The following is a 27,974-nucleotide window of genomic DNA, read 5'->3' as shown; positions in this document are numbered from 1 at the left end:
CCACTACTTAAGAACCCAGACTCATTAAATAGGAGCTCTGAGACAATTTTAAATGTAGACATTCTAAAGAATTTTATCAAAATTCGTTCGAAATTGACTTTATAGTTGTTTCTGATAGAGGGGAGTGATATCTATCAAATACTTTTGGTCCCACGGGAAAACATTGTTCCTAGCCGAAATTATTGCCGGTCAAAGGTTAGTGCTTATGTGTAATTGTATTAAGCGAGCGATTTTAAATCGCGAGTCCTGAAAATCGAGTCCAACAATCTATCTTCTTTTACATTTTTTGACCAATCACCCTAAAACAGCTTCAGGTTATGTTCTAGGGATCATTTAGAACAGATGAATTATTCCTAGAACATAGACAGAATTTCGAAATAGGCCTTAAAAAGTCTTTATTCGGTTTTGACCTCGTTTTTTGTCAATTTTTTTGAGGTCCAAGATTTCATCACCCTCACCCTTCATTGGTCATTTTTATTTAAGTTGCTATATTTTGACTTCTCTTTGATGGTCACTCTCTGTGGAATAAGTTTGTTGAACAGAGTAACCTTTGCTGCAAATTAATCAGTGGAAGGATAATTTTATCGCATGTGTAAAGTCTCATTTAAAATGGTCCATCCTCAAAGCTCAGGAAAGTGGATGTGTAATAAAATGGAATAATGAGAACTTCACTATGTTCGTTTAGTCAGTACAGTCACACTAGTTTTTATTACAGTAATTTATTAGTCTAATGCACACAACTCGTTATACCTGGGTGCATGTTGTAGTGTCTAGACATGTCTGGAAAGTTCATGGCCATGTCCTGGTAAAATTGAGTGTTTTACGTAGCGCAGAGTTACATTTGTGAACAAAGTTACTTTTGCTTTTCGTCACCTTGATGGCGGAGTGCTCAGAAAGAGGTATGTACAATGAAGCTGGTATACAAGAGGTATACAATAAAGCTCAAGACGATTTACACATGTATTTTGAAAGCCCCTGCTAAAACAAATTATTCGTATCACTTATATGTTTTACAATGAATATCAAGACAATTTTTGTGATGCGGTTTATTCATAGTAAGGTCATCGCTCTTACAAACGTACATGGATCTCAAATTCACCATGTCTCACCCTTGTGACACCTTCAAAAGTGAGATTTGGGGCATACAACACATAATTTGTTCGCTGCTTGTAACGTACAGTTGGATTGACACTTGAACAATTAGTCATTGAATTTAGTACCAGTATATTCCGTCAATTCTTCAGTATTTGATATCCCACGAAATAATTTAATTAAAGTTTTCGTTGGCAACTAGCTCATATCTGTGGTTGCGAGAAACATTATGTGATGCGGCCCTTATTGGTTTGCGCATATTTATAACTTTTGAAAACAAATAAAATCTTGTGGGATATCAACACAAATTTTCTTTTCATTTTGCTAATTTAAATGCTAACATCTTAAGATGTAGTGCTGTTGAAGATGTTTCAACTCTTTTCGTTAAATTGGTGATGAATATTAAAACTGTTTTTTCCTAAAAAATTGTGTTTTTCTAAATATGTCTGATTTTAGATACCTAATTATGGAATCAAAATGATTAGAAGATATGCAGTCAATTACAAAGTTTTTCTCACCTAAGAAGAATGAGGATGATTCAGATTTTTCGTTATCTAAAAACACTGGTAAGATCAAAAAGAATAGCAAAGACAGTCTTTTGAAAATAGTTGACAATGAAGTAGAGAATATCACTGGTTTGCTTTTTGAGACACTAAATGGGGATCTGGATCACAATGAAGAAAAAGAACAGGCAGACGAAATTGCTCAAACATCAGCTATCAAAGTAACTGATTCTAAAATCCCTGAAACTGAAGAAAATTCTGGGAAGCCTACATCATCTTGTATTGAACAGAATCATTCAAAAGTGACTGCAGTCGAAATCCTTGAAGATAAATCCCCAACACCGAACCGAACTAGAAGGTTTTCTTTCAACATTAAATCTCCCTCAAGGACCCCTCAAAAGGTTACCTGTTTATTATCGAGATCAAAAAAAGATGCCATGGACACATCCTTTGATGAGGCACTTTCAATAACTGTCAATAATTCCTGGGCCAACCCTATAGAGGATTCTGATATTGAATCCACTCATCCTAAAAAGAGGCTAAGAAAGGGCTCCTCAGCTTCTGAATCTCCAAGCTCTCCCACAGTGTAAGTATTTGTTGACACTGTTTTTTTTTTACTTATTTACTCTTTGTCAAGTATGAGTTGTATCAATATGCAAGTTAAACATAAAGACCTTCCCCGGCCCCCTTAAAGTATAAGTTTTCAGCCTATGATATACATTTTACTTTAGGGCCAAATCACATTCACTAAAGTTGGTAGCAAGGAAATTGACGATACCCTGTCTGCAACTTCCTTCAGCATTTGCAAACCCTCTAAAAAATAAAGGTAGATGACATGCTGAATCTCGATTAAACATACTATTTGCAACTTTTCGTTCAATACAATTCATTAACAAAAGGGTAAAATAAAACCTGAACACATACATATGTAATAATATGGGATGCAATTCAATGACATCTCTCCACCAATCCCAAAATTGATTTAACTTTCTACAGAGTTCTACAACCTGAGACACAGTATAAGCAACAGCAGACAGAAAAACTACGTCGTAATGAAAAGAGCTTGCAACAAACAGAACCAGACAGTTTACTTTGAGATCGAGAAGATTCTAACTCACAAAATGGGCTCTCAGGTAGACATATTAATATTATCTTAGGAAGTTTTCTGTTCATTTAACACGTGGTAATCATTGTAATTGTGGTGTTTTTTGTGCTGTAACTTGTTCATTTTTAGAAACATATTCACACGTAATTCTAACATAAAACTTGTCTTGTACAGTCAGAGAAGCAGTACAAGTTCCTGGTAAAATGGTCTGACTTCAGTGAGAAGTACACGTCTTGGGAACCTGAGGAGCATTTCAACTGCTCTCCTCATTTGCTCCTCCATTACATTACCAACCTCCTGCTAACAGTAGACAAAAACAGGTTACTAGTTTTTATTTCACTTCTAAATTGTAATTCACTTACACTTCACAAAAATTCTTTCTCACGGGTGATAAGATCATGATCATGCAAGTTTTATTTCACATTAAGAAAAGTTTTTTATTCATTTCTGGCAAAATGGGTTCCTTCCCACACATTTTCAGATAAAATCGTTCAGTTTTGAAGGTAGATAAGTTGACATATTAAATAATATAAAATTTTTGATTGTCAACCTTTCCCAGCGCTATTTGCGAGGATTTGAAAGCTATAAAAACGCGACTAAAGAAACGAACACAGAAGATTTCCGCTATAAAATCACAGGTATCTTCATTCGTAAATTATTACCATTAAAATTTATTCTCGATAATGTTTCTTAAAGAACATGTTAAAAGGTTTGTGGAGCACTATTTGTAGTACCTCTTCTTCAGGTACATCTGTGGCAGCTAAATGCGGAATTGTCTTCACAGGCACTTAAAGTGCAATACAGGAGATTGTTAAAACAGTACGCAAATAAAGTTCAAGAGGAACTGGGCCCCTCTTTTCCCACTGTCGAGGTAATAATAAGAATAATATATATATTATTATTACACCAGTTGGATTCTGTAATATACACCAGCTGGATTCTGTAATATACACCAGCTGGATTCTGTAATATACAGTATACACTAGCTGTATTCTCTAATATACACTAGCTTGATTCTCTAATATACACCAGCTGGATTCTGTAATATACACCAGCTGGATTCTGTAATATACACTAGCTGGATTCTGTAATATACACCAGCTGGATTCTGTAATATACACCAGCTGGATTCTGTAATATACACCAGCTGGATTCTGTAATATACACCAGCTGGATTCTGTAATATACACCAGCTGGATTATGTAATATACACTAGCTGGATTCTGTAATATACACTAGCTGGATTCAGATACTGAATATGGTTAATCAAAGTAATGGTCCTATTTACGCAGATACTGAATACGGTGGACTTCAACTTGCCGCCCCTGAACTTCACATTTGTGCGAGATAGGTTTGCTGGAAAAGGAGTTCATATAAGTGACGATACACTCATAGGTCAGTCTTAGCAACCGTAGCTAAAATTTAGTTAATGTTGCTATTCATGTCACTTACTGATACCACAATCAAACTAAAAGTAACTAATGTTTATGGTCACTAGTTGTAACTATGGTAACTAACAGTGTTACTAACTAGTTGGCCCCTTATTCTACTCCCGTTTCAGGTTGTGTCTGTTCAGGAGAGTACGGTGTTAAGGACTGCTGCTTGTCTCCTCACGTGGAGTGCTGCCCACATTTAGGCGGGGCAGCTCTTCCCTACAACAATGTAAGTTTATCAGTTTCCCTGTTACAATGTAAGTTTATCAGTTTCCCTACAACAATGTAAGTTTATCAGTTTCCCTACAACAATGTAAGTTTATCAGTTTCCCTACAACAATGTAAGTTTATCAGTTTCCCTACAACAATGTAAGTTTATCAGTTTCCCTACAACAATGTAAGTTTATCAGTTTCCCTACAACAATGTAAGTTTATCAGTTTCCCTACAACAATGTAAGTTTATCAGTTTCCCTGCTGCAATGTAAGTTTATCAGTTTCCCTGTTACAATGTAAGTTTATCAGTTTCCCTACAACAATGTAAGTTTATCAGTTTCCCTGTTACAATGTAAGTTTACCAGTTTCCCTACAACAATGTAAGTTTATCAGTTTCCCTACAACAATGTAAGTTTATCAGTTTCCCTACAATAATGTAAGTTTATCAGTTTCCCTACAACAATGTAAGTTTATCAGTTTCCTTACAACAATGTAAGTTTATCAGTTTCCCTACAACAATGTAAGTTTATCAGTTTCCTTACAACAATGTAAGTTTATCAGTTTCCCTACAACAATGTAAGTTTATCAGTTTCCCTACAACAATGTAAGTTTATCAGTTTCCCTACAACAATGTAAGTTTATCAGTTTCCCTACAACAATGTAAGTTTATCAGTTTCCCTACAATAATGTAAGTTTATCAGTTTCCCTACAACAATGTAAGTTTATCAGTTTCCTTACAACAATGTAAGTTTATCAGTTTCCCTACAACAATGTAAGTTTATCAGTTTCCTTACAACAATGTAAGTTTATCAGTTTCCCTACAATAATGTAAGTTTATCAGTTTCCCTACAATAATGTAAGTTTATCAGTTTCCCTACAACAATGTAAGTTTATCAGTTTCCCTACAACAATGTAAGTTTATCAGTTTCCCTACAACAATGTAAGTTTATCAGTTTCCCTACAACAATGTAAGTTTATCAGTTTCCCTACAACAATGTAAGTTTATCAGTTTCCCTACAATAATGTAAGTTTATCAGTTTCCCTACAACAATGTAAGTTTATCAGTTTCCTTACAACAATGTAAGTTTATCAGTTTCCCTACAGGGCACTTTCAAAAACTATGTTAACGAATCTGTCACGGGAAAAATTTCAACTTCTAGAAGCTCTCATTTGGTGGATATACTCAATATTTTGATTAAAATTTTTTTCAGCATAGGATTTGCGATAGTTCAACTTTTACAAAAAGAATAAAATGTCCACTATGTCTATGAGCAGAGATACACGCATTTAAATCAAGGCTAATAATGGTGGATATACTTTTCAGAGGGGTTTGGTGGATATATCATTTGTTGGCCTGTAACTTTACGTGTGGTTAATTTATGGTGATTATTTAAAGATAGAATTGTAGCAAATCGATATGCCTCTATGATAAAAGGCGAAAATAAAGAAAGATTTCAATTTTAAGGCTACATATGGTGGATAATAAAACGATGAAATAAAATTCAATACCGAAAATTTTCAACTGAAAAAATTATATTGGTCAACAAGTTCACCAGCTTTTCTCAGTGAACGGATCAGGTTGGAAATCGTTTCAAGTTTATGATAGCATAGATGATTTAATTTTTAGGCCATTTTTGGTGGATATATTGGAGCTTCAAGATTGATTTTATTTTTAAGTCAAATTCTGTGTCAATAATGCAGGTTATCCATTGTTAGACCCCAATTATCTCGTCTAGAAGCTGAAAATGTATACAATTATTGCTCTAGGGCCATAACGAATGGATATAGTTTCATACGAACTTAACAAACTGTCTCCTTTCAGCCTTTAGAGCCGTTTTTGATGGATAAAAGCACACAAACTGGAAAATTTGATTTTTATCCACTATTTTTGGCCCAAGATGTGTTCTATCATGAAACTACAACTGTTTCTAGATAGAAGATCCCCTTTGCTGAGTCAGTTCAAAAGAATTCTCAGTCCAAGACGACTTTTAAGGTTAAAATTGGTGGATATTAAATGTGAATAACCTACCTCAGCGATTGAAATAACGATTTCTTTACTGATAACGTATGTGATCCACTTTCAAAGCCCAATAATTATATCTTAAGGTCGAAAGAGCTGAAAATCATTGCTCTGAGGTCGTAAAGAAGGGCTATAGTTTCAAGTAAACGTTCCAAACATTCTCCATTTAGGGCCGTTTTTGGTGGATAAATGCCTAAGAAATTAGCTTAAAAACGGTTAAATTTGCTTTTTTATCCACTATTTCTGGCCTTAGATTTGCTCAATTATGAAATCATACACTGATATTGGTTTGTTTAGACCTTTTTCTTGTTCAGCACAAAATGTGATAAGCTCAAGCCGACTTTTAAGGCCAAAATTGATGGATATCAAAATATCCAGGTCGATATTTTAAGTATTTTTGAGTTAATTATCCACCAAATTGGCCCTGAATGCTTAAAATGCCATAGTACCTTATGCATAATTGTTCAACATCTTATATTTCATCTTTTTCAACTGTTTCTAATCATGATGATGTCTTATTTATTGATATTTTGGTAACATTTACGTGTTTAACTAATTAATATTGACTTATATCCACCAAAAATAGCCTTTTAACTTGAATCTTGTACTTCATAGTTGATGCCATAGATTTAACATTGCCTTTGCATCATTCTAAGACCAGTAAATTGATGTTAGCTAACAAATAACAGTCTTAAAAAAGAGGTAAACAAATATATCCACCAAATTTGGCCCTTAAGAAAAATCCCGGCCCTACTTATGAAATTATGAAGTTATAACGATTATTGTTAAGTCTCAATCATATTTTAGGAGTTTAGATGGAATTAAATATTTTTAAAGGCCACCTGAAGTGGATTGGTCTGTTTCACTTTTATCCACCAGATTTAGCCCTAAATCGAAACAAAAAGTGGCAGATAGTAAAGGTTAGGGTATAGCACACCATATCCTGGAGTTTCATCCCATTCCAAACATTATCCACCAAATTATGCCACAAAAACTGATTTTTGACAAATTTTAACATTTTTTCCATGACAGATGTTTTTGAAAGTGCCCTACAACAATGTAAGTTTATCAGTTTCCCTACAATAATGTAAGTTTATCAGTTTCCCTACAACAATGTAAGTTTATCAGTTTCCCTACAACAATGTAAGTTTATCAGTTTCCCTACAACAATGTAAGTTTATCAGTTTCCCTACAACAATGTAAGTTTATCAGTTTCCCTACAATAATGTAAGTTTATCAGTTTCCCTACAATAATGTAAGTTTATCAGTTTCCCTACAACAATGTAAGTTTATCAGTTTCCCTACAACAATGTAAGTTTATCAGTTTCCCTACAATAATGTAAGTTTATCAGTTTCCCTACAATAATGTAAGTTTATCAGTTTCCCTACAACAATGTAAGTTTATCAGTTTCCCTACAACAATGTAAGTTTACCAGTTTCCCTACAACAATGTAAGTTTATCAGTTTCCCTACAACAATGTAAGTTTACCAGTTTCCCTACAACAATGTAAATTTATCAGTTTCCCTACAACAATGTAAGTTTATCAGTTTCCCTACAACAATGTAAGTTTATCAGTTTCCCTGCTACAATGTAGGTTTACCAGTTTCCCTACAACAATGTAAGTTTACCAGTTTCCCTACAACAATGTAAATTTATCAGTTTCCCTACAACAATGTAAGTTTACCAGTTTCCCTACAACAATGTAAGTTTATCAGTTTCCCTACAACAATGTAAGTTTATCAGTTTCCCTACAACAATGTAAGTTTACCAGTTTCCCTACAACAATGTAAGTTTATCAGTTTCCCTACAACAATGTAAGTTTATCAGTTTCCCTGCTACAATGTAGGTTTACCAGTTTCCCTACAACAATGTAAATTTATCAGTTTCCCTACAATAATGTAAGTTTATCAGTTTCCCTACAACAATGTAAGTTTATCAGTTTCCCTACAACAATGTAAGTTTATCAGTTTCCCTACAACAATGTAAGTTTATCAGTTTCCCTACAACAATGTAAGTTTATCAGTTTCCTACAACAATGTAAGTTTATCAGTTTCCCTACAACAATGTAAGTTTATCAGTTTCCCTACAACAATGTAAGTTTATCAGTTTCCCTACAACAATGTAAGTTTATCAGTTTCCCTACAACAATGTAAGTTTATCAGTTTCCCTACAACAATGTAAGTTTATCAGTTTCCCTACAACAATGTAAGTTTATCAGTTTCCCTACAACAATGTAAGTTTATCAGTTTCCCTACAACAATGTAAGTTTATCAGTTTCCCTACAACAATGTAAGTTTATCAGTTTCCCTACAACAATGTAAGTTTATCAGTTTCCCTACAACAATGTAAGTTTATCAGTTTCCCTACAACAATGTAAGTTTATCAGTTTCCCTACAACAATGTAAGTTTATCAGTTTCCCTACAACAATGTAAGTTTATCAGTTTCCCTACAACAATGTAAGTTTATCAGTTTCCCTACAACAATGTAAGTTTATCAGTTTCCCTACAACAATGTAAGTTTATCAGTTTCCCTACAACAATGTAAGTTTATCAGTTTCCCTACAACAATGTAAGTTTATCAGTTTCCCTACAACAATGTAAGTTTATCAGTTTCCCTACAACAATGTAAGTTTATCAGTTTCCCTACAACAATGTAAGTTTATCAGTTTCCCTACAACAATGTAAGTTTATCAGTTTCCCTACAACAATGTAAGTTTATCAGTTTCCCTACAACAATGTAAGTTTATCAGTTTCCCTACAACAATGTAAGTTTATCAGTTTCCCTACAACAATGTAAGTTTATCAGTTTCCCTACAACAATGTAAGTTTATCAGTTTCCCTACAACAATGTAAGTTTATCAGTTTCCCTACAACAATGTAAGTTTATCAGTTTCCCTACAACAATGTAAGTTTATCAGTTTCCCTACAACAATGTAAGTTTATCAGTTTCCCTACAACAATGTAAGTTTATCAGTTTCCCTACAACAATGTAAGTTTATCAGTTTCCCTACAACAATGTAAGTTTATCAGTTTCCCTACAACAATGTAAGTTTATCAGTTTCCCTACAACAATGTAAGTTTATCAGTTTCCCTACAACAATGTAAGTTTATCAGTTTCCCTACAACAATGTAAGTTTATCAGTTTCCCTACAACAATGTAAGTTTATCAGTTTCCCTACAACAATGTAAGTTTATCAGTTTCCCTACAACAATGTAAGTTTATCAGTTTCCCTACAACAATGTAAGTTTATCAGTTTCCCTACAACAATGTAAGTTTATCAGTTTCCCTACAACAATGTAAGTTTATCAGTTTCCCTACAACAATGTAAGTTTATCAGTTTCCCTACAACAATGTAAGTTTATCAGTTTCCCTACAACAATGTAAGTTTATCAGTTTCCCTACAACAATGTAAGTTTATCAGTTTCCCTACAACAATGTAAGTTTATCAGTTTCCCTACAACAATGTAAGTTTATCAGTTTCCCTACAACAATGTAAGTTTATCAGTTTCCCTACAACAATGTAAGTTTATCAGTTTCCCTACAACAATGTAAGTTTATCAGTTTCCCTACAACAATGTAAGTTTATCAGTTTCCCTACAACAATGTAAGTTTATCATCCGTGTATTAATGATTTTCATGTGATTTAAACAATTAATTTATACCACTTCCTAAATAAAGAAAATTTAAACATTCCTATACAACCATTGTAAGTTCTGTTTTATGCTAAATGAATCTAAGTTTGCCCGTTGTTCCCAAACTTGTAAGTTTATCATTTACTACAAATTTAAGGAAATTTTTTAGTTTTAAGAATAATTTTTAATTCTAAAACATATTTTAGGTTTCTAGCAAAATGTAAGGAATTTAATTCACCGTTTCCCAATTTAACAATGTAATTTACATTTCCCTACACAACCTGTAAGTTTATCATTTCCTCCACGAACAATGTAAGTTTATCAATTTACCATGCAAATTGTTGGATATAAGTTATCTTCATTGTTCACTTCTACAAAAAGTAAGATGCATGAAGTTCCCTCGAAATTTAACATTTGCCACACTAATGTGGCAATTTTTTATCGATTCCACCTAAAACAAAATGTAAGTTATAATTTTCCTTAATTTTAGGTTGAAGCCAACCTTTTGTAAGATCTTTCCCTACAAACCAAATTAAATGTTTAATTCTGATCTAAATAAAGTAAGTTAATATTTTCCTAAACAATAAAGTATAATTCTACACTGTTTCTTCTTACAATTCTTTTCTAAAACAATTTAAGTTTCGTTTCTACAACTTGTACGTTTTTTTTAAACTAATGTGTATGTCCCTAAAAGGAAGTTTAAGCAGGTTCCCCATATACGTTAATCGTTCCCCCTGCGAAACAAATGTAAGAGTGTACTCAGTGAACCCCTACAACACCGAAAGCTGTTCGTACAAACCAATTGTATTTTAATGAGTTTCCATTACAAAAGTAAATATCATCATTACAACAAAATAAGTTGTAAAGTTTCCCTAAACAAGAAAGTTTATCAGTTTACAACAATGTAAGTTTATCAGTTTCCCTACAACAATGTAAGTTTATCATTTTCCCTACAACAATGTAAGTTATCAGTTTCCCTACAACAATGTAAGTTTACAGTTTCCCTACAACAATGTAGTTTATCAGTTTCCCTCTGCAATGTAAAGTTTAGTCAGTTTCCCTCCCTTACAATGTAGTTTACCAGTTTCCCTACAACAATGTAGTTAACAGTCCCTGCCCTTACAATGTAAGGTTTATCCAGTTTCCCTACAATCAATGTAAGTTTATCAGTTTTGCCCTACAACAATGTAAGTTTACAGTTTCCCTACAACAATGTAAGTTTATCAGTTTCCTACAACAATGTAAGTTTATCAGTTTCCCTTACAACAATGTAAGTTTATCAGTTTTTCCCTACACAATGTAGTTTATCAGTTTCCTGACAACAATGTAAGGTTACCAGTTTCCCTACAACAATGTAAGTTATACAGTTTCCTACAACAATGTAAGTTTATCAGTTCCCTACAACAATGTAAGTTTATCAGTTTCCCTACAACAATGTAAGTTTATCAGTTTCCTACACAAGTAAGTTTATCAGTTCCTTACAACAATGTAAGTTTATCAGTTTCCCTACAACAATGTAAGTTTATCAGTTTCCCTACAACAATGTAAGTTTATCAGTTTCCCTACAACAATGTAAGTTTATCAGTTTCCCTACAACAATGTAAGTTTATCAGTTTCCCTACAACAATGTAAGTTTATCAGTTTCCCTACAACAATGTAAGTTTATCAGTTTCCCTACAACAATGTAAGTTTATCAGTTTCCCTACAACAATGTAAGTTTATCAGTTTCCCTACAACAATGTAAGTTTATCAGTTTCCCTACAACAATGTAAGTTTATCAGTTTCCCTACAACAATGTAAGTTTATCAGTTTCCCTACAACAATGTAAGTTTATCAGTTTCCCTACAACAATGTAAGTTTATCAGTTTCCCTACAACAATGTAAGTTTATCAGTTTCCCTACAACAATGTAAGTTTATCAGTTTCCCTACAACAATGTAAGTTTATCAGTTTCCCTACAACAATGTAAGTTTATCAGTTTCCCTACAACAATGTAAGTTTATCAGTTTCCCTACAACAATGTAAGTTTATCAGTTTCCCTACAACAATGTAAGTTTATCAGTTTCCCTACAACAATGTAAGTTTATCAGTTTCCCTACAACAATGTAAGTTTATCAGTTTCCCTACAACAATGTAAGTTTATCAGTTTCCCTACAACAATGTAAGTTTATCAGTTTCCCTACAACAATGTAAGTTTATCAGTTTCCCTACAACAATGTAAGTTTATCAGTTTCCCTACAACAATGTAAGTTTATCAGTTTCCCTACAACAATGTAAGTTTATCAGTTTCCCTACAACAATGTAAGTTTATCAGTTTCCCTACAACAATGTAAGTTTATCAGTTTCCCTACAACAATGTAAGTTTATCAGTTTCCCTACAACAATGTAAGTTTATCAGTTTCCCTACAACAATGTAAGTTTATCAGTTTCCCTACAACAATGTAAGTTTATCAGTTTCCCTACAACAATGTAAGTTTATCAGTTTCCCTACAACAATGTAAGTTTATCAATCACGTGATGTTAGTGTGAATGATTTTTCATGTGTAGAATTTGAGAATCAGATTATCATTATTATAACCATCTTACTATCTGGAAAGTTTAAAGAAAATCACATCGTAAGATCTCTCGCCTGCGTTCTATAGCGAACCACCTATTTGGGATATGTTCTTGTGTTTGAAATGATGGGAAATGATATCTCAAATTTGGCCCGTTAGAAATTTACCCAAACTTGCATATATTGTCAGTCTCATACTTATCTTACTATCTGGAAAGTTTGAAGGAAATCGTTTTGTAGGTTATGGAAGGAATAATTCTTTTTAATTGCATAAAACACTATTTTTGAGGAGGTGTTCTAGCAAAATTGTAAGCGAAATTGTAAGAATGTCGACCGGTTTACTTCTCAGAATTGTAAGCAAATGTCGCCCCATTGGCAACATTATCGCCTCACATCAGAGGGTCCGGGTTCGTATTCGGTTTCAAGTACTATTTTCCATCCGAACTGTAACAATGTATTGCAGAAATCTAATTACTCATATTTGATCCATGTCGGTAAATTGCTTGCCTGGACTATGAAAGTTTATCTGTTCAATATTTGGTTGCCGAAACATTTTCATCAGCACCAAAATGTCATCAGACTGCAGGTGAGAGGTGTCCTTGCGAAATTGTAACATTTGCGCACTGACCTAACTTTTGCGCCAATTTGTATCTGAACTGGGGCGACATTCGCTTACAATTCTGAAAACAAAACATCTACTGCTATAATTTTCGCTTAATTTTCTACTGGTGTGGAACGCGCGGAGACCTTTTTTTGAATAAAGATCTTTTTCGCGCGAAAATATGCAAAACACGAAATATATAAATATTCGTTTAATTCTTGATCTAAAATAGAAAGTATAAGTTAGATTATTTTCGTTGAATACAATACAAATGTGACTAAAACTGTCACACTGTTTCTTCTTGAACAACTTCCTTTTCTAAAACTGAGTCATTTTTGAAAGGTTGTCGCTTTCTGACAACTTTTTTGTATCCGTTTTTTGGAAACTAATTGTATTGTCCCTAGAAAGGGAAGTTACTCCTGAAGCAAGGGTTCCCCATATACGAGTGTAACGCTCGCTGCTCCTGCGGACCCGACTGCGGAAACAGAATCGTACAGAGAGGTACTCAAGTGAAAACAGCCATCTACAAGACACCCGACAAGGGCTGGGGGCTCAAGGTAACTGAAGGGATATCTTCTATATTTGTTATTTTAATGGAAAAGAAACTGTGCAATATGGCACCATAAACGTAAAATATGCAAATCAATATAACAATAAATATAACGCTTCTTGGGTAAAATTTGTATTGATCCCGTTTGATGTGACAAGGAAAAGGCTCTTATCAGGGAAAGGAATTATTCAACGTTTCAATGCGACAACATTTCAACTATGCGACTCATAAATAATGATCCGGATTTTACAATAAATGTAACGACAGTAATATACTTTTGTTGTTGTTGAATTTATCCAGTGACAAAGTACCGAGTGAGCTGAATATACTAAGTCAAATAACGATTTATCGACTTATAGTTTGTAAAACCGTTGTTTCACTTTGTGTAAGTACAGTAACATATATGAAAATTCATAAAACATGATAAAACGTCGCATCATTAGAAATCGTTAGTTTTAATAAATCAACAAGATAAGTAATTTAACACTGTTATTGCCTATTATATTTATATATTATATAATACACTATGTTTCAGACTCTGCAGAATATTCCGAAAGGGACTTTTGTAGTAGAGTACGTGGGGGAAGTTATAACATTTGACGAGGCTGAACAGCGTGGGAAGTAAGTTTTAATAAATCAACAATATAAAGTAATTAAACACTTTTACTTTCTATTATATAATGTATATTGTATATATTATAAAAACTAAGTGACATAAGTTAACAACTAAGGTATTGGTGATACTTTTAGTCTTCTTTAAAAAGCCATTTTCTAGAGAATACGATGCGCAAGGTCTAACATACCTGTTCGATTTGGATTACCAGACAACTGAAGGAACGGAGGTGGACGAGGGGATGTTCACTATTGACGCGGCTTTCTACGGCAACACAAGTCACTTTATAAATCACAGTGTTAGTTTTACAAGTCACTTTATAAATCACAGTGTTAGTTTTACAAGTCGCTTTATAAATCACAGTGTTAGTTTTACAAGTCGCTTTATAAATCACAGTGTTAGTTTTACAAGTTTGTGTGTGAATTGTGAACCTTACATTATGATATAACTAGTGTAACCCGGCCTACGGCCGGGATTTCACTGCCGCAGTTAAAAAGGGTAGGAGTAATTACCCGCTGAGTCAAAACCCGCATTAGGTGACCCAATAGTTTCTTAAACAATAATCTCATAATCAGTTATTTCTTGTGGATAATTAAGTCATTATTAGCCATGAGGCACCACACTCCATGATCATAAGGTCTGAACACCGAGTATTACACCTCATCACTCCCGTCTTGAACCGCTTTCTATTTTTATTTAAATCGTTATAGAAATTAACCCTTGTTAACTCCGCACCACACCCGCATATTATATTTGAAAACACGCATAACATTGTCGTATGAACTCTCTCTCTCTCTCTCTCTCTCTCTCTCTCTCTCTCTCTCTGCAGTCCAAACAGACCCCAAACACTAACAGTCCCCCCTCCCCTACTAATAAGCTTAAGGTATAACATTACAGCGAATCTTCCGGGCTAATCCAATTATGACGCTACTTAAATGCAGCTATAACACATTACACAGTAATGAGAGAGAGAGCAAGCCCCGTAACTCTTGCCGTTCTGCTCAAGCAATTTTATGTAACATTTGTGGTACAAAACCATCAATTAAACCACTTACCACCGGCCGATTTTTAAAAAAATTTCCTATGGGCTTCATCAGAGTTTTGTCGGCACTATACCGAAAAAACCAGTCCCGTAACTATTACCGTTTTTTTTGTATAACCGCTCGGAAATTACACACAGACAGACAGACAGACACACAGACACACACACACATTCTGGTGTTATTAAGTTGATTGTATTTTGTTCTACTTCTATTACTTTCATCATTTTGAATCTATTTCATTTTGAATATTCTATTTCATGATAGGTGATGTTGAGCTATACTTGTAGTATATAACTATGTATTTTTGATTGATCAGTGATCACCATCAATCTTAAGATTATGCAATTGTTTATCTTGAGGCGACTGCGGCTGGATACCATCATAACTGACTTTTCAATATCACATCAAATCTCAGCTAACGCTCACCACATATATAACTATACTTTTAGTGCTTTTATATACAAATTAAACATGTAATATAATATTAATATACAGTAATACCACTATTTAAAATAGTGGTATTACTGTATATTAAGTTTAAATTATTTACTAATTATGAATTATTTATCTTTTCAGTGCGATCCTAATCTGGCGGTGTTCTCCTGCTGGATTTCCAATCTGGATCTCAGATTACCGCACATTTGTTTGTTTGCTGTAAAAAGTATCGCTGTAAGTCCCACAAATGTGTCGTCATTTTAGTTACCTGCTTTTTCAAATTTGACAGTAAATGTTTTGAAATATTAATTAATGTTAATTATGTTAGGAAAGTCATATGTTCTTATTCGACTTACTCGACTTAGGGAAGCTTCAATCTGTCTATCCAGCTTGTTTATCTATTTGCTGTCGTCAAGCCCCGTGTCCCCCGCAAGGATTATTATTGATTATATTTACCTACTAACTTTATACTCACAACCTTTCTAATTCAGGCTGGAGAAGAGCTGACATTCAACTACCAGATAGATCGGATAGTGGAGGAAGATAACCGTGCCGCGCAGCGTCTCTCTGTAGAGTGCAGATGTGGCACCAAGAAGTGTGTTCGCTATTTGCATGGTTAAGGGGGGCCAGCCTGGTTAAATATGTTAGATCTAAGTGTGGGTTTCTAGTTTAAATGCTCTTACCTGGGGACCCCAGGCTATTATGTTCATAAACATAAATAGAGATTCGGCGGAATGACAGGCTGAGCCGCCCGGTAAAAATGCTCTAGTATTAAAAGTGTATGAAGACAATTACAAGTATATCTCTAAGCTATAAGTTTGAGCTTTGATGGTACAGTAAAACCCCGATTTACCGCAAACCCCGATTTACCGCAGCCATCTCCATTCCCCAAATAGGGTTTAACATGCATAATGTAAACAAACAAACATCCGATTTACCACAAACCTCGATTTACCGCGGATGTCTCCTTTCCTGGCTCTTACTAATTCGCTCGCCTTAAAATTATCACGCGACTTTGGTTTTCATGGTTTTGCAGCCGAACAAAACGGTTTTACATAAACCCTTATCTCAGCCATAACCATAACCTCCATAACACTCACTTGTCACGTGACCAAAACAGTTTTGTTGCCCATAACTCTCCGGGGAAGCATTTTACCATACGTCATGATCATGGGGGGATTCGGAATCAGCGTCAAAAAATACACCGATTTCGATTACTTTCATACCCTTAGATCCTTTTCACAAGAATTTAAAAAATTGATGCGAGCGATTTAGTTGGCACGCCCCTTTCCCCCAAACTCCGCGGTAAATCGGGGTTAAACTGTAGTCATACATTAAGACTTGACAGCAAACCACGAGAATCAGTTAATTTTTATCTAATTAAAATAACAGATGCAATTTTTTAAACATTTTGATGAATTAGTTCATTTAAAAAAAATCGCCGTGTATGTCTACATTCTGCAAAATGATACATAAATTCTATAGTCCAGTAAAATGATACATTAGTTCTATATATATATGCTAGCAATCGCTAATGAGCGATTACTAGTGATAAATACAGTCTTAACTTTGCTAAAACACTTCTTATGTTTTAATTGATTTCACTTCAGTGTCCCCCCTACCCCCTCCCAAATTAGTGTCACTTCCTTTTTGGCTCACTCCTAGCCTTGTATGATCAAAGTATAGTTGCAATTATTGTAAGTTGTATTAATATTTAAAGATAAATTTCAGTTCTCGAATACAGTTTCTTTCCTGCGTCAACGCTTTATTGGATCGTTTATATATTACGTAAACCAGCGGGTTACCCATCAAACTCTATTTTAACATGGTTTTTTAAGACACCTGAATATGGCGATTTTGGGTTTTTACCAATTTCATATAACACTAACAGTGCTGACGCGTATTTTGTGCAAATTTCTTGAAAACCTCCACATAACTATTTCTTATTCTTGTCATCTTTGACATCGAATTAAAATGTTTTGAACTAAAAATAAACCTGCTGAACGACCTTTAATGAGCCTTATTCTTAATGCCTGAAAAACAGTAAAGAGGGTATAATAGTATGGGAGGTATAACGGCGACGGTCATGCTTGCCAACACTGTGCTAAGATGGAAAGTACGTACCGTAGCCGATTTAAAGTACTTACTTTTGTTAGTACGTACCGTACAACTGCTTTTAAGTACGAAATTTTTCTGAAACAAATTGTGTCCGTTTTTTACCTTTTTTTATATTGTTGTAAAATTGGCAGGTATATATGCAATTTTCAAACCACGATTTTGGTGCCAGTGAATGCTAAAGTCGAATTAAACAATTTTTAAGACAATAAATTAATTTGAATAACTGCAATTATACTCAATAGGAATACGTACACACCACACATGTTTAAAAAGATCCCTTCCCGTCAGAAAAACATTTCTCAAACGCTTTTTCGATCTTCTCTTTTTGTCCAATATAGTTTCTGAAGCGCTTTCTTACATTCTCAACACATTCTGGCAGTCTCCTGTTAGCTTTGCACGCGTTTTTAGTAAACTGCCCTGTTAGTGACCAGAAGTGAGCTGCTCCGAAGGAAACTTGTTTCATGGCAATAGTGGAGTCCACTGTTTTGTCAACCCCGCTCGGACAAGTCATGTGCATCTTCACCGGTATATCAGACTGGCCAATCTCATACCTGTCCACAATACCGAAGACGACCCCTGCACCCGGCACTTCAAATTCCGTGACCTGTCCGTGTTCTTTCGTGTTGCTAATCGTTGTTTCTGTTGTTTCAGAGGTTCCCATAGTAATAGCTCCACCTATTCCTATGGAAATGCCCGCTGAGAAAGATGATCCAGTTCCCAGGAATCCTACTTCAACGGATATTTCTGCAGATGTTGTTACGTCCCAGTTCACTTCATCTTCTCTAGAAATTTCGAGACTTACTGATTCTTCCACAGAATTTACCTGCGTTATTGCGATCTCGTGTGAGGCTGGTCCGTAACAGGATCCACTGGATTGAGAGCCGATGATTTCGGTTCCAGTGTACTTAGGCTCTAAATCTCCTTCCTTGTCCAATACTTCGATTCTGGACAGTGTGCACTTTTCCTTTCCTTTGTACGCCTCACAGATAGGTCTCAGAGAAGCGATCCTGTTACTCCATCCATTAAGGTTGTCGATAGTTTCGCCTTCTTTTATCACTAATCTGGCACCTTGATAGCCTGTCCACTCATACATCTCCCAGTCTCCTTTGTCGGCAACCATAGAAGTTATCCTATTTCTCATATCTGCTCCTAAATCTTCCTGTGGCAACAGGTACTCCGTCGTTCCATACTGAAGATGGGAACTTTTAGAGGCACGTAATTTAGCTGTATTGGGATCGGAGATGTAGCGGCAATTTATAGGTCTTGCTGAGGAATAAGCGTTAATGTTTTTTGCGTTTAACTTCTGACCTTCCTCCACATAGAACCTTGTTCCGATGTAATCTACGTGGGTGTAAAGCTCCCAATCTCCGCTGATTGCATAAACGCTGTCGGTGTCATCATTAAAACCTATGTTAGCAAGGTTTGCAGATGGACTTGTAAGTGTTTTGTACCGTCCTCCTTGATTAGAGTGTTCGTATATCCTCAGTGTAGGGTTACCAGTGGTAAAAGCTCCAACTGCGAACTGGAACAGGGCCAGCAAAGTCAAGGCAGTCACTAACATGCCTGATCATGAGTTTGATTGTTAGTTTGGCAGCAAATACAATAGACAAAATAAATGTACCTCAGGGATTACCTAATATGTGAACGACCCCCCCCCCCCCTCAGTCGGTGATTACCTAATATGTGATAATGTGAACCCCCCTCAGGGATTACCTAATATGTAGAAAAATAATCCCACGATATTGATAGCAAAAACAATGACAAAAAAGGTAAATAACGTATTAAATAGAAAAAAGGCTCAGAATGGTTTCTGAAAATTCAAACGTCCGGAGTAGATGGTCTCTAAAAAGATCACAGTCAGAGAAAAGATCCTTCTTTACTGATCTCAGTACTACGGATTCATCTGGACTGGACATAGCTGCTAGAATTAGATAAACACTAAACAGCACAGCCACATTCTGAATTTTGTGAGGCTTTGCTTATACTTATAGGCCAGTTGTGAGGACAATATTTTATAATGTATCAGTATCACCTCATCAGTAAACAGACATGTAAAAAATTCCACCTGAAATTAAAACTTAAGTGAGATTTTATTTTACTTCGACAACTCAATTATATTTATACGTATAACTATAAGTATACACAAAAAACACCCTGGCTGTAAGACTAAGCTGGCACATAGTATTTAATATATTCGTGCTATAATCACGGTGATTTATCAAACTAGCTTCTAACTCAATTAGTCATGAGCTCTGTAATTCTAAAGCCCTAGCCAGCATTTTCCATTACTTCGATAACTCAATTATATTCACAAAACGATGTCTGGCCATAAAACTAGGTCGCAGTTTAACATATAATTAATACTATAATCATGATGATTTATCTGACTATTTTACAAGTTATTGAATTTCTAAGTGCAGACATGTGAAAAATCTTCCTCCTAGTGAAATTAATTTTTTGTTTTACTGCGACTAATATTATATCAGGGCCCAGGGAGCAGCTTCAATGTCCGAGCAACTCAACATTAGGGGTCACGTTAACATATTACGTATTACGTAATCAGCCAGGGGCCAATTTTTGACCACACAGGGTATTTCATTAGGTCATTACACACCAAAATCATCTAGGTACCCAATTTGTATCGCTAGTCCAAGTCCCACAGGACAAATTTTCTAAATTGCCCTCAGGCGTAAATTTGGGGTTTTTTGTATCTCGGCTTCTGAAGGACTCAAAGACTTGAATTTATCTTAAAATAACCCGATAACCGCCTTATAGCCTTATTAATATTTATGATTATCTACAAGTTATTAAAAAATATAGATCTTAAGTGCCCAGTTTTTAAAGATATTCATGAAAAACTGTTTTTTTTTGCTCATCGCGGCCCAAAATACCACATTATTTTTATATCTCAAGCTAAGAAGGTCGCAGAAACTTTTCCAAAAATGGAAAATGTTCGCAATGACCATATTTAAATAAGACTTATAAATCATAATGTGCCTGAATATATGGCGATTTTGGGTTTTTTTATCGAATTTCCTATAACACTAACAGTGCTGGCGAGTATTTTGCGCAAATTTCTTAAAAACCTCCACATAACTATTTCTTAATATTCCTGTCATTTTTGAAATCGAATTAGAATGAACTGAAAATAAATCTGCTAAACGACTTCCAATGAGCCTTAATGCCTGAAAAAACAGTAAAGGGGGTATAATAGTATAAAATGGATAATAGAGGCACGGTCATGGTTGCCACTGCCAGCACTGTGATATACTCGTGGGTAATGGACAATATTTCATATGTCATGTCTATGCCCCTGGCGTTCTCAGCTCATAATTTTGTTCTTGCCTGTTTTGGTCTCCAAACAGAAACATATCTCTTTACCCCTCTTTACTTTAATTTTAAAGTTCATATTACTGAATTACTCCTCCTCAAATTGATTTCGAGTCTGCCATTTTGAATATTATAATTATATTCTAATTAACCAGGTATAATTTGACAATTTTTTCGCTAAACTTGCTTCTTTAACGTTAAAGCTAATCTAAATTAACACAATAATAATAATAAATAACTAATGAATGAACACAACACTGAACACATATTCCCTTCGTTGTTAGATAAGTAGTACTACTAGATACTAGTTACCTAGCAACTTAATATAACGCTATTGTTCCCCAGTGTATGCTCCTTCTTGTAAAGTTCATTTCATCATGCTAGTCCGTCTCCAGTTCCTCGTTCTGTGGTTTATTTATATAATTATAAGTAATATAATATTATATATATAATTATAATTATAAGTAATATATGTAAAATACAAAATAAGTGTTATCTTCTTAATATGTACAATACTTTGCTACTAAAAGAATTCAAGTTTTAGAGAAGTTGTTGAGTAATCCCTACCACTGTGCAGAGTTAGTTATAAGTATGCTATTAGTCCTATTACCTGTCCTCCATGTACTGTCCTGACTGTATCTCCGAGTGGAGAAGCTCGAGCTGGGAGACGAGAGCTAACCACTGTGAGATAATGTAGGTGTCTAACCGGGTGTCAGGTACTGTGAACTCATCGTGAGTAGATCCCACCTGTGGTACACCGTGTGTTACACAGTGTGTTACACAGTGTGTTACACAGTGTGTTACACAGTGTGTTACACAGTGTGTTAGACAGTGTGTTACACAGTGTGTTACACAGTGTGTTACACAGCGTGTTACACAGCGTGTTACACAGTGTGTTACACAGTGTGTAAAAATCTGTTGGTGCCACAATTTTTGTTAATTTCTCTTTATCCTTCACCAAATCTCACCTCAACAGTGAAAGCTATAGGTGTGATGTAGTAATGCGCGTGATCAACCAGAATTCCATTACACTCGTCTGAAACGGATACTGCTGTAAAAACTTTCAAAAATTTCTAGAAAAAATTCAAAAATTGTTGGGTAAACGCTGTGAGTGTGGTTACTTACAGATAACACTGTGAGTGTGGTTACTTACAGATAACAGTGTGAGTGTGGTTACTAATTACTTACAGATAACACTGTGAGTGTGGTTACTTACAGATAACACTGTGAGTGTGGTTACTTACAGATAACACTGTGAGTGTGGTTACTTACAGATAACACTGTGAGTGTGGTTACTAATTACTTACAGATAACACTGTGAGTGTGGTTACTTACAGATAACACTGTGAGTGTGGTTACTTACAGATAACACTGTGAGTGTGGTTACTTACAGATAACACTGTGAGTGTGGTTACTTACATATAACCTCGTGTACTCCTCCTGTTTTCCACTTTACTCCTAACGAATTCATAAAACTGCGCTCCACGTTTTCTCTGTATCGTTTCTAAACAGATATCATATACTTGTATACTTATATAATACAGGGTGGGCCAAAAGTCAGTGTGCAAACGTTGGGTCTTATACCTCCGCTGAGTTTTATATTTGAGAGCTGTTGCTTTGCAGATGGCATACTGTACTTACTGGTTCGAGGATTCCGTCGTCAAAATTTGAAAATTCGAATATTTTAGACCACGCCCATTCAATATTAAAACACCTATATTGTTTTCTCTGAAAATCCTGAACGCCTAATTTTTTTAGAGACGGTAGATTATCAAATGTTGCATATGATCTGAAAAAATGAGGCAAAACGGATTAGAAATGACGAAGTTAACAAGCATTTTGTGTATCTCGTTAACAAATTGACTGGGTGATTATGTGACACCGTGACACGACACCTTAATTGGGCACCCTTAACAATTCCCATAATGTTTAACGGGGTAGTTAACGGGGTCACCTTATCACGTGATTAGGTAAACCAATCACCTGATCACACGTAATGAACAAGCTTGTTATGCTTCATATCTCGGTCATCTGAGAAGCTAGAACTCTCATTCTTTCAGGGCAAATGTAATTCGAATGGCCAAACACAATTCAATAACATTTAGCTTGATCCGATTATCCAAACTATCAAAAAAATGTGAAAATGAACCTCCATTTGAAAAAAATGAACGCGAATATTTTTCGAGTTGACAAATTCCTCGAACCAGTGGTGGTACTAAGTCATACCAGAAGGAAGTATTTCAATTGGGCACTCAGTGACTGAGCTATTAAGACCAACGTTTGCACACTGACTTTTGGCCCACCCTGTATATACTGAGGTATAATACCTATCATCGTCTTAATAATGTTAAGCAATACTTTGGTCTTAACATGTACTTTTCGTGAACATGTTAAATGTGTAAGTGATTTTTTGTAAGGACATCTATTTTTAAATGTTATGCCCCTTGACAAATATAGTAATAGTAAATTGCGAATCTTATTAAATTAAAAACCAGTATGTTCTTAAAAATATAACACAATTAATGTTTGCTTAATATTGTAAAATATAAATTCACTCACCAACTGTTTCTCATTTTTAGGGAGCCAGCTAGTGGCCCCGTAAGCGTTAGTCCACATGTTACCGTATGTGTGGTAGTCTATGTAGTAACGCATATTGTGGCGGTTCTTGAACAACAGTAGATTCAGAGCCTGTGCAGTGGACCCATTACCTCTAATGTAGTGATCTCAAAGAAAACTTGAAACAGTTTTTCCGATCTTCAATCCATTAAATCGGCATGAGGCCGTTTATTTGAATTATCGCAAAGAATAAGTTACCTTATCTAACTTATTTGAACGGACATTATTTTGAATGAAAATTAAAATGAACGCTGGGACCTCCAGCGTCCAATGAGTGTCCGTTCAAATAAAGTCCAATAAGATATAAACTAGAGCTGAAAACTTACCAAACTCTCTTTGGTAGAGAGAGCTTTAGTTCCGGGGAACTGTTCGCTGCAAGGCCCATTGTTATTATTACCGATCCCAACTACAACTGAGATATTTGTTAGTAGTAGTAGTAGTAGTAGTAGTACTAGAAGTAGTAGATAGTAGTGCTTTTATCAATTAGATATAATTTTACCTACCAGGCCACAATCAAGGGAATCTAGTAATAGAAAATAAAACTTATGCTGATTGGCAATATCATTTCACAAAATAGTTCGTCGTCATTGAAAGTTATATTAATTCAATGTTATATGCTTTTCTTTTCTATGTGATTTCAAATCATCAACATGTTCCTTTTATTTAAGATAAATCTTAACTCACATGGTTTATAGCCATACATAAAGTTCCTGTTAATGTCCACTCCAAAACAACCGGGCATTAATGTTGGTTCTCTGTTCTTTCTCCACATTCTGTTCTGAGAATTGTGTAAATTATAATACTAATACTTTGCTTAGTTAGTGAACCATCACTGCAATTTTCAGATCATTTGATCGAAGAAAATGTAGAAAGAAACTAGAAGTTGAGCATTTACCTTTGTGTGTGTGTACTCGTAACCGTCAGGGTTCACCACAGGAATAATAACGAAGTGGAAGTTGTTGAGTAGGAGTTTAGCCCCGACTGTGTCGTACTCCAGCAACTAGGTGAGACAGGTTATATAACGACTGTAAAGTGTACATGTAATAACATCAGGTAGAATCCATTAATTAGTGGTAATGAGTAATTACTAATTACTTAATTAATTACCCGGTGAATAATGTTCATGGTGACGCAACCGACTACCCACTCCCTGGCGTGAATGAGACTGTTCAGGACCACTACATCATCTTTATCTCCCTTGTTGATATGAAGTGCGATCAGTTCCCTCTTCTCGTGCGTTATTCCATACACCTCCACGTCAACGTAATCGTACTTATCAGCTAATCTGTACAGCTCACTGAAACACGTAATCCTACTTATCAGCTAATCTGTACAGCTCACTGAAACACGTAATCCTACTTATCAGCTAATCTGTACAGCTCACTGAAACACGTAATTCTACTTATCAGCTAATCTGTACAGCTCACTGAAACACGTAATTCTACTTATCAGCTAATCTGTACAGCTCACTGAAACACGTAATTCTACTTATCAGCTAATCTGTACAGCTCACTGAAACACGTAATTCTACTTATCAGCTAATCTGTACAGCTCACTGAAACACGTAATCCTACTTATCAGCTAATCTGTACAGCTCACTGAAACACGTAATCCTACTTATCAGCTAATCTGTACAGCTCACTGAAACACGTAATTCTACTTATCAGCTAATCTGTACAGCTCACTGAAACACGTAATCTTACTTATCAGCTAATCTGTACAGCTCACTGAAACACGTAATCCTACTTATCAGCTAATCTGTACAGCTCACTGAAACACGTAATTCTACTTATCAGCTAATCTGTACAGCTCACTGAAACACGTAATTCTACTTATCAGCTAATCTGTACAGCTCACTGAAACACGTAATCCTACTTATCAGCTAATCTGTACAGCTCACTGAAACACGTAATTCTACTTATCAGCTAATCTGTACAGCTCACTGAAACACGTAATCTTACTTATCAGCTAATCTGTACAGCTCACTGAAACACGTAATCCTACTTATCAGCTAATCTGTACAGCTCACTGAAACACGTAATCCTACTTATCAGCTAATCTGTACAGCTCACTGAAACACGTAATTCTACTTATCAGCTAATCTGTACAGCTCACTGAAACACGTAATCCTACTTATCAGCTAATCTGTACAGCTCACTGAAACACGTAATCCTACTTATCAGCTAATCTGTACAGCTAATCTGTACGTTTGATGCGGTTTGGTGCGTTGCGGTACGGTTTGGTGCGGTTTGGTGCGTTTTGATGTATTGAAATAAAGTGCCATGTAAAGGAATGCTTCATATTAACTTTTGCATTTTCACATCTCACTAAAGGCGGTGTGTTAGAAAGGAGCTGCTTTGTTGGAGGACTCTAGTAACAGAGTGTAGTGGGGGGGGGGGGGGGGGGGGGGGGGGGACAAACCTTCTTATAGGCTCGAAAGAGTTGTAGCCAGTGTAGTTATAGTAGGAGGGATCTTTATTAGTAAACACATTGTCGATCCAGGTAAACTGTTCCGTTGTGAACTGGTTAAACAAGTCCTCGTCATTCTCTATTTTGTACGTTCCATTATCTGACTTCCATCTCTTCTCTCTGTTCTGTAGAAGTCTAAGTTACTGATGAGAGAAGCTACGTGGAAGTGACATTCCACATTACCCAATTATAGTTGTAAGGGTGCCCAAGATCTTGTGAATATTGACAACTCACGTGAATTATATCGGTATATTTAGAGGTGGAAACTTTTAACTTCTCCTCCATGGACAGCGGTTCCAATCTACCGATTAATATATTACAATTTATATATATAAAATTACGATAAGAAGAAGACAGTTGAGTGAACTTATAACAACATCACCCTGCAGTACAATAATAAATAGTTTTATCAGCATACATTTCTAAAAAGTCTGCAAAATATTTTACCTAGCAATTGAAAGGAAGACGAAAAGGAGGAGTCGGAGGGGTAACATAGTGGGTTCTGAAACCAAGAGAAGGCAGATTGACGCACTACGGAGGAGACTAGTAACTCAACCCCTCCCTGCTACTGGAGCACTAGTAATATATCAATACATCAATAACAGGAATGAATTAACATTTAACATATGATCACGTTATACTACTATTGTTGTAGTAATAACTAGTATACTATTCAAATCATGTTGGGCCAGTGTAACTCCTTAGTAATCGGTGTCAGTGAGCATGATGGGGTTAATATCTGAAACTAAGGAATCAGGGAGTGATAGCCACTGTACTGACAGCCACTGTACTGACAGCCACTGCAGTACTGACAGCCACTGCAGTACTGACAGTCACTACCATTGTACTGACAGTCACTGCCACTGTACTGACAGTCACTGCCACTGTACTGACAGCCACTGCCATTGTACTGACAGTCACTGCCACTGTACTGACAGTCACTGCCACTGTACTGACAGTCACTGCCACTGTACTGACAGTCACTGCCATTGTACTGACAGCCACTGTACCGACAGCCACTGTACTGACAGCCACTGTACTGACAGCCACTGCAGTACTGACAGTCACTGCCATTGTACTGACAGCCACTGTAATGACAGTCACTGCCACTGTACTGACAGTCACAGCCACTGAACTGACAGCCACTGCCATTGTACTGACAGCCACTGCCATTGTACTGACAGCCACTGCCATTGTACCGACAGCCACTGTACTGACAGCCACTGTACTGACTGCCACTGTACTGACAGCGAGTGTATTCTGCTACTACCGCTACTCTCTGTAGCATCAAACTACGTAACTCTTTGCCTTGTATCAAGGTTATTGTATGGCTTTCTATTGAGTAGTTGCAAAATGAACGTAATCGTATTAATGTGTTAATGAACAGAATAAATAATACATGCAAGAGCATCTAGATTCCCTATTTTAACTTACACAAATCTAATATACTGGTTGACTGGTTCAATTTTATATTAATTTTTAAATCCTTATATGGGATAATTTTTCCCAATTTTTAAACGGATAAAATTAAGGCCCTGGCAAGAGCCCGGTTAAATCTGAGGTATGAGGTATGATTTACACAGGATTACACTGGATTTGCACAGGAATTACACAGGATTTACAAAGGATTACATATAATTACACAG

The 27,974-nt window shown here is 35.5% G+C and overlaps 2 protein-coding genes across 3 annotated transcripts; one reads left to right on the top strand and one right to left on the bottom strand.

The window, feature by feature from the left end:
* The first annotated feature begins 1,159 nt into the window (after positions 1-1,159).
* Positions 1,160-17,532, top strand: LOC134819660 (histone-lysine N-methyltransferase SUV39H2-like). 2 transcript variants are annotated; one of them, XM_063829729.1, is made up of 13 exons: positions 1,160-2,181; positions 2,327-2,421; positions 2,592-2,728; positions 2,875-3,020; positions 3,260-3,338; positions 3,446-3,571; positions 3,993-4,095; positions 4,262-4,362; positions 13,559-13,711; positions 14,240-14,325; positions 14,480-14,615; positions 15,937-16,029; positions 16,287-17,532. In XM_063829729.1, exons 1-13 carry the CDS (start codon positions 1,583-1,585, stop codon positions 16,413-16,415), a joined length of 1,983 nt encoding a protein of 660 aa, XP_063685799.1. In that variant the 5' UTR covers positions 1,160-1,582; the 3' UTR covers positions 16,416-17,532. The 2 variants fall into 2 exon arrangements, with proteins under 2 accessions (XP_063685799.1, XP_063685800.1); XM_063829730.1 differs by lacking the exon at positions 15,937-16,029 and having other exon boundaries at positions 16,287-17,466.
* Positions 17,533-21,561: 4,029 nt separating this feature from the next.
* LOC134820023 (zinc carboxypeptidase-like) lies at positions 21,562-27,116 on the bottom strand. Its single transcript, XM_063830200.1, has 12 exons — positions 26,776-27,116; positions 26,563-26,629; positions 26,281-26,453; positions 24,967-25,156; positions 24,755-24,859; positions 24,544-24,637; positions 24,186-24,271; positions 23,803-23,931; positions 22,663-22,747; positions 22,212-22,279; positions 21,854-21,990; positions 21,562-21,647 (listed from the first exon to the last, which is right to left on the bottom strand). The coding sequence occupies exons 1-12, from the start codon at positions 26,820-26,822 to the stop codon at positions 21,611-21,613; spliced, it is 1,218 nt and encodes a 405-aa protein (XP_063686270.1). The 5' UTR covers positions 26,823-27,116; the 3' UTR covers positions 21,562-21,610.
* Positions 27,117-27,974: the final 858 nt, after the last annotated feature.

Source organism: Bolinopsis microptera, chromosome 8 (genome assembly GCF_026151205.1).
Source record: "Bolinopsis microptera isolate Bmic1 chromosome 8, MBARI_Bmic_1.0, whole genome shotgun sequence".
NCBI lineage: Eukaryota > Metazoa > Ctenophora > Tentaculata > Lobata > Bolinopsidae > Bolinopsis > Bolinopsis microptera.
The sequence above is the reverse complement of the archived record's forward strand: the minus strand, read 5'-3'. Positions and strand labels throughout refer to the sequence as shown.